At 42.7% G+C, this 7,851-nt stretch overlaps 1 protein-coding gene across 5 annotated transcripts in view; it reads right to left on the bottom strand.

Annotated features, from left to right (window-relative positions):
• Nucleotides 1–800: 800 nt before the first annotated feature.
• The window catches only part of LOC107221561 (GATA-binding factor C), a 61,751-nt gene continuing 54,700 nt past the window's right edge, over nt 801–7,851 (bottom strand). For 3 of the 5 annotated variants that reach the window (XM_046736893.1, XM_046736895.1, XM_046736894.1), the window contains exons 6-8: nt 2,488–2,677; nt 2,182–2,387; nt 802–1,903 (exon numbers count right to left, since the gene is read on the bottom strand). In XM_046736893.1, the coding sequence (XP_046592849.1) occupies nt 1,877–1,903; nt 2,182–2,387; nt 2,488–2,677 (423 nt within the window). In that variant the 3' untranslated portion in view covers nt 802–1,876. Of the gene's footprint in view, nt 1,904–2,181; nt 2,388–2,487; nt 2,678–7,851 lie in introns of all 5 variants that reach the window. The other 2 variants (XM_046736896.1, XM_046736897.1) reach the window with 1 other exon arrangement.

Genomic DNA, 7,851 nt, shown 5'->3' with positions numbered 1-7,851 from the left:
GATTCGTATCAAATTCCGGTGTTACGATTTTCAAAAATTCTACAACACTTCAGTCCTTTGGAAAATCGCAACGGCTTCAATTGTCTATACGTTACAGAATCGTTCGTGGATATTTTGTTTTACTTTTCAATTTTCACCCAGTGAGTTCGTCATAATTTTCCTTCAACAACGACACAATCATATATATATTTATATACATATGTATATATATGTATATATATGTATGTATATATTTCCCTTCATTTTTTTTTTTTTTTTTTATTGACATAGAATTTCAATCAGTAATTTAATTACACTATAATAGAGTAAGTAAACTCTAAAATCGAAAATCACAATGTGGTCTCAACTCAAAAGAGAGTTATATCATATTATAATAATATATTTAATACTCTGACTACCTAGTTATTATTTCAATTAAATTCTATTTATGCACAATTACTTCCCTTCATTCACACATATATGTGTATATGTATTAAGGTTATATCTATACGCATGTATAATAATAATAATTATCGCACGATAATTTAATCAATATATTAACATTATGGTTGTTACTGTTATTGTTGTTCTTGTTGATGTTCTTGTTACTGCTACGGATTTTATTGTTACCAATATTATGATTATTTACTTTTTGTAAGTATTGTGTATATATACATATACATATATAATATATGTATGTATGTATAACGATACAGAATCTTGAAGATACAAAATTTACAATTCTCCGTTGACTATAAACTATATATATATATATATATATATATATATATATATATGTATATATATGTATATGTATGTATATGTATATATACATATATATGTATACGCTACTTGGCGGTAACTATTCATTTCATTATATTATATACGCATGATAATTATGTACCTTGAGTCATACATCATCAGCCTTCGCGATTTGTTGCAATTAATCGTAACCGCCAAGAGCATTTTTATCACTAGACGGTACAACACACGAATACGTACGACCGCTGTAGGTGCGGAGGGATTCTCCTGGAACTGAAACCAATCGCCATATGCTGCTTGCAGAGCAAAATCTGTGTCGGTGTTCTGTTTTCAACACCCTGAATATCCACCTGGGATATTCCACGACGGAGTCAGGAATTTTCGTCTCTCGTTACGAGGCAAATTTTGCCGAATCCAGTCGATAACGCGGAGCCAAGATGGCCGTTGACTTTAGTTCGACGAACGGCCGACCGTACGTAACAATTGCATTATAACTTAAAATTGCACGATACTTAAAATTTATAAACTAGTTCATACAAATAGTTCACTTCTAAAGTGCAACGTCGCATCGTGAAATTCCTGTAATTACGCACAACCTTCGGGCTTCATGCCCTCAAAGTCGCGATAAGGTGCGCGCCTTTCGAGGCGACGGTGTTCAGTACAGGATCTGCACGTACTGTACATACTCACCTCGACACTCGACGAAGCTTTCAACGATGCGAATATTCATACTTATCATATACTTTATACCATATTAACTTTATATCTCACTATTTACAAATATAAGACTCGATACAATAGCTGACTTCGTTTGTACTTGGGGCCGGGGCGCTAGGCCCTATATTTATACTATACATATGTACAAAATAATTCCGCAGTTTCCACACCTGCGTGTCACAATTTCTTTTTTTTTAACTCGATAAAATTACTTATTCATTCATTTACTTTATCCACTGTTTGGCTATAGTTTACGTAAATAATATTCCTTCTGCTGGGATTGTGTAAAAGATTTTTTTTTTTATGATGAAAAAAGAAACAAACGAAAAACAACATTATCTTTCAATCGTCATACGTAGTTTTAGAAAGCTTGTGTCAGAGTGGTGGGCTGCGTCCTGCATCAATCGCCATTCGCGATTCATGTGTACTCTGTTCTCCACCCGGTCTGAAATAGAGAATAGGAAAATAAAATGTCGACTGCCTCCATTTGACTCGGCGAGGAATGAACTCTCCGACTTTGAAGACTGTTGTCCAGATTTTTGTGAAATTGGTCTCTGAACCAAATACGTCGACATTCAAAACGACGGATCGATCTATTGTGCGGATGTAAGTTTTTGATTCTATCCACACGAATGACTTCGCCGCGTGACAGTAAACTCCGTTCGTAAAGAATAAAGGCCCGGATGATTCGAAGGACAAAGAATAACCCTGAAATCGACTCACCATGGCGTTCGTGGTAGCGGCCAACTGGAGACCCTGAAGACTGGCCATGTGGTGTGAGTGGGAATGCGAATGGGAATGAGGATGAATCGGCGGTGGTGCCGGAGGTGGAGCAAAGCCCTGGTGAAGTCCCCCCGTGACTCCAACCCCCGTGTGATACATGTAGTGCTGCATCGCGGGATGCATCGAGTGATGATGCTGTGACGTGCCTGCAAATATAGAGCGTTCGAAAGGACGGTCAAACTCGGCGTGCGAAGTGTACCTAGGAGACAAGAAGGAATTTGAAAACTCTGGAGCGGTGATACTCACCCATCGGCGATCCGAACCCGGAGTGGAACGGCTTGTTGTCGAGGTCGAGGTGGCCCCCGGCCTTGATCATGTCCCCCATGACGCCACCGAGGCCGAGACACCCGCCAGCCTTCTTCTTTTTACTCTTCGACGACAGCTTTCGATTCCGCGTCTGTATTCCCTCTTTCTTCATCGTCAGTGGTCGGTTCACCTGAAATAATAAAGGAAAATACTCTTTGAGGTTGGTTTGACTATACCTAAGCAGGGCTTTCCGCGGATATCCATCAGAATTCTGCGAGTCGAATCCACCAGCTCTCTACACGAAGTGTCACTTGGGTAAAAATAGACCGGCCGCTAGTCGAAGACTAAAGTCTGAAGATGCAGGGTGTTCCAAAGGCTAGACGAGCTCCAGACGGGGACGGGGACTATCGGGACTAGACAGAGAAAACGCGTGTCTACTGACGCCGGTGACGGTGGCGCAAAAACGTAGGTCTCCCAAGGGCAAAAACCTGGAAAAATAGAAGACAGCGAAACGCACCCGAACTAACCAGCGGAGGAAAAAACACCCCCGCAGCACCCCGTCTTGACGTGTGGAAAATACGCTCCAAGACTACCTAACGAGAAAGAAAACGCTGCAGACGCGGAAAAAATTATCCGACAATCTGGCCTGCACCCCGAGGTGAACGACCTTTCAACCCCGTACTTTTTTCCAAATTCCGCTCGACTAGGATCGGTGGATATTTATGAAGCCCAACACCGCCAATTGGATAAAGTATTCGCACTGCTATTGGATTCGAGAAAACATGAAAGTAATTTTGTCATGGACTGGCGCAGTTGGCAAGATTCCTGCAAAGCCTCGGCTTGGGATTGGCCTTGAGGTTCGAAAATCTTCTCATCTCGCCTTGGGAAGTCCCGGAGTGAATCTTCTGCGTCATGTTCGAGGACGTCGGAGTAGAAGAAACGGGATTGACGTGTCACTGTGGGTATATTTGTGTCGGGCATTAGGTGTATACGATCCATGAGTGAGCTAAGCCGGGGTGAGAGATATTACCCAAGGATATATTACAGACAGTGCTGAAACAATGAGACGCTGACGCAATGCGCCTGCATCTCGAGAGAGGTTCTCTAGTCACGCTTCGACTTTATACCCAACACACCACGCCGTTTCAATGTACCTCGTAGAGAATAATCTTGGGTACCTACAACGCGACGAGGAATATCCGATACTTAATAGGTCGATATGCTTACCTACCTGCAACAACGATCTACTCCGCCTTTCGTTTCTCGTTATTACAACGTCTGCAGACGCGGCGACGAATGGATTCATTTTATACATCAATCACGGTTATTGTACGTCCTATGGCTTAACCGCGATATTTTTTCCGCAGAATTGCCTTGTTTCGACAATTTTTCTATTGGTACTAAGAGGTGCTGAGGTTTGGAGTCCGATGCTAACGAAACAAAGCAGTGAACTTTGAAATCCAATGATTTGTAAACAGTTTAAATGACCTAATTTGTGAATTTGTCCTCACGTCAGAGTGTAAATTCGAGAAAACGCGGTCGATGATAGCAAGGGAACGAAGAAGACCGGGTACAACTGACAGAATGAACTGTAGCCAGTTGACACGGAGACTGCAGACAACGACGTCCGACGCAATTAAGAAATCTCTCAGATTCCTGGTATCATAGTCGGTTACAATTAGCAAATCGACATGCACGAGGCGAATTCCCCGCTTCGCAGCGGCGGTAAAACGCCGAGAGTGGGTTACATTAAACGTCATCGTCGAAGCGACCGTAGGAAGATTTCGAGCAATTTATACGACGGATGTGTTCGTGCGGTGTGGCGATGTACGCACATGCTCAACGATGATGATATTTCAACCGCGAAATAAGAAGGTATGTACCTACATACGACGCGACAGTGGGGGAGAATCGGGAGAGAGATGGAGAGAGAGAGAGAGGGACACGCGTGTGTCGTTGAGGGTAAACGCGTTGCGGGCGGGCTTTCTGCTTTGTAGTCGGCGAGGCGAGACGTGAGGCAACTGACAACGTAGGAAAAGAGGTTCCTGGTACTGAACATCGGGTTCCGTTCTCTTCCTCCTCTTCTCTCCTCCCTTTCCCACTCCTCTCATCGTTTTTTCGGTTTTTTTCCAACTCCGTTTCACCCAACCCTGAACCACCCGAGTGCCAGACGGTCAATGACACTTTTCGGAATTATGCAATTGACCAAATTTCACGAATTAAACTTCAGCTCCACCGCTGACTGCACATCTCGCTTAACGCCGGAGACCATCCTTCTTACACGCAGCTTTGGCGACCGACGAAGTGTTCAATTTCCACGTTGTTTCGTCATGAGTCACCGCTATTGAAAATTATGATCAAAACTCCATCAAGTCGATAAGTAAATCATATCCTGACAGTTCACTACGTAACAGGAATTATTGAGATTACTCAAATCAGCAATCTTGACCAGCACTTATACAGTTGAACTTCTTAACGTCGATCAAAATGAAAATATCGATGTCCAGCCGCAAATTCGAGAGACGTAAGACAGAACCCTTCAGCATGTATACCCAAGCTCAAAGGTTTCGATAACGTTTTGCAGAACACGCGGGATGGCGAGGCGAAATTTGAATACAATAAGATGGGTTATATCGTTAATAGGGAATGGATCGATCTCGAGTGTACGTAAGTCCGAAAGTGCGATGTGCGTTGAAAAAACAGAGAAGATAAATGCAAGGCAGAAGGCTTGGTAAACAAAAGGACCTGCCAATGCCGTCGGTTGACGACCAGCAGATGGATGTGGTCACACACGACGCAAGAACCTGGAGATCAACGTTCTCTGCATGCAGGATTACAAGGCTCGGTATTTTCGTTTTTTATTGGCAAAGGAAAAAGTGTGCAACAAAATTGAAACCGAAAGTTTCCCGATGCGATTTACCGGACGTTTTTTCATTTCGCGAAAACTCGATTCATATCAGACCAAAGAAGATGAATGGAATCGATCAGTTGCAACGGTCAACGTTTTTTCGAACCCGTAATTCGACTTATAGTCGATTCCTCGATGAATTCATCACTCGTGCGTATGTCGGGATCCGTGGATCCTTCTGTCGATCATTGACGCCGCTTTAATGTATTTGTTGTCTACGTCACGGGTGAGGCGGCTTGTCCATCCGCAGTTGAATGAGCAGAGACATCGATGAATGTGTATATGCCTATATAATACTCTGTGAAACGAATATCAATTACTGTCCTGCAAGACGACGACGATCTTGGGGGCACAAATTTTACGCTGTTTCTTCGTAAAACATTTTACAACTTCCTCCATAGACGCGATTAAATCATATTCCGATCATGCTAATGGGGTGTAGCTCATCCCCGTCGGATTACCAACAACTCTCTCTCTCTCTCTCTCTCATACAGAAAATCATGATTATCTTTTGATAATTTGATATAACATGGTTCGATACATCTTCTCTGATCTCTTCATTCGACAAACGATTTCATCAATAAGGAGTCGGAGTATGAATTAGAAGCAATCAGAGTTGGTGCACAGACAAAGCGCACACATCAGCGGTTGAACGAGTATGCATAGCTGGTATGTGTAGTTGGCGGTAATATAATTGCGCGTCATGGTGCCGTTGTGAATTTTGATTCAGGTACCGGAAGCGTCGGCTCGTCATCTTGAATGATTAAATGGTATCGTATCGAGAAAAGTGCCAGCTCTAAGCCACGGCGAATGGTGAAGTGTAAAACGTAAGAAAACTTGTAGCTATACGTACACAACGAGACAACGAGCGATTATAAAACTGAGTAGATAAGAGAAATTAGCACTTTAGAGAGAAGCCGACGAAGCGATTAAGCCGCCTTGGCGGCCCTCGCGCATCCGTCCGATCGTGAATTGGCCTCCGCATCACCGGGACGCTTAGCCCTGCATAGTCGAGGATATTTGTGAGCCGTAACACCGGAGCCGATTAGCCGAGCGCAGAAATTCCGTCTCAATACCGGAAGTCACGCGACGTGCCATCTCGGATCAGTAAATTACGATTTAAGAGGTCGTTTCGCATCCGGTCGCGTCCCGAGGAAGTCGGCAGACGTTTTGGCACGAGCCGCGATTCGGGCGTTGATAAAAGCTTCGACGAGTCAGTCAAGCAGTAGCGATAGGCACCCAAGTATTCGTTGTGTGCAACAGCGGGTGAGGAAAGTCCTAAAATTACATGCGCTTATCTCGTCCCGATCGAAAACGAACGAACGATGGCTCTGGACGCGTATGGCAGGTACGTTCATGGAAGCATCGCATGATGCATGGCGACCAACACGCCTCTGGTATTTCTATATTTATCGAGGAACGAGCATTAGAGCGACGAATTCAGATCATATCGGCAAGAGACCGAGGACAGGAGGACTTTAGACAAGACGAGATTTACCATGGGAAACACCGGATCTTTTAACCGCGATGACGTCTTCCGTCAGAAACTCGCGGTAAATTATTATCGCTAGTAGCAATCTCCGAACGGAGCGGCGTTATGGGAAATTATTAATTTCGGGAAATTGAACCCTGCAGGAGGATGTTGCAGCGAATGAAGACGAGGGAACGAAAGTTTCGGAAAAATTTCCATCGCTTTGAAAAATATGATCACTAATTATGTACATAGCTAATATGCGGCACGTCACAGACGACGGCAATTAATTAGTCTGCATTCCTCGCATATTATATTTACAAAAGTGATGTTGTACATGTATATATATATATAGAGAGAGAGAGAGACCTGCGGTAAAAGAGGCACCTCTAAATTTTCCAAACGTTAATTAGAGTGGCCCTGAAAACTGGGAATCAATATCGTAGAAGTATCCAAACTTTCGTCTCGTGTGTATTAACAGTTTTTCAAAACCATTATTAAATTCCGTCACTACAGACAATTCTATGAAAGCAATCAAACGTAATAAAAACGAGAAATTTTCATTTATGCTTATCCGCTCTACACAAAAACCTTTTCGAGGTTAGATCAGCCTAATTGACCTCGAATCTTTGAGTTTGATCATTGAAATTGCGAAACACTTGTTCAGACGGACATTGAAGGTTTGATCAATGAAAATAATTACTTCCAACTTTGTTCGAGTCCAATCCTTTAAAAAAAAAACTAACCAATTTCAATAATTGAAGAAAGTTGTTAGGACACTGTACAAGAGTTTAAAATTTTTTAATCACCTTTCATCGGGTTTTATTGCGTAGATTCGTCACGGAGTTCAGTAATTATGTACCAACGTTTTAGGAGACTTTCGGAATGTTGAGCCGACGCGTTGATCAATTTTTCCATAATTACAGTGTAACCTTGTTCTAGAAACTGGTCTCAACAACGACGATATACTTGAGTCGAATTTTCA

The sequence above is a fragment of the Neodiprion lecontei genome, chromosome 4 (assembly GCF_021901455.1).
Source record: "Neodiprion lecontei isolate iyNeoLeco1 chromosome 4, iyNeoLeco1.1, whole genome shotgun sequence".
Lineage (NCBI taxonomy): Eukaryota > Metazoa > Arthropoda > Insecta > Hymenoptera > Diprionidae > Neodiprion > Neodiprion lecontei.
The sequence above is the reverse complement of the archived record's forward strand: the minus strand, read 5'-3'. Positions and strand labels throughout refer to the sequence as shown.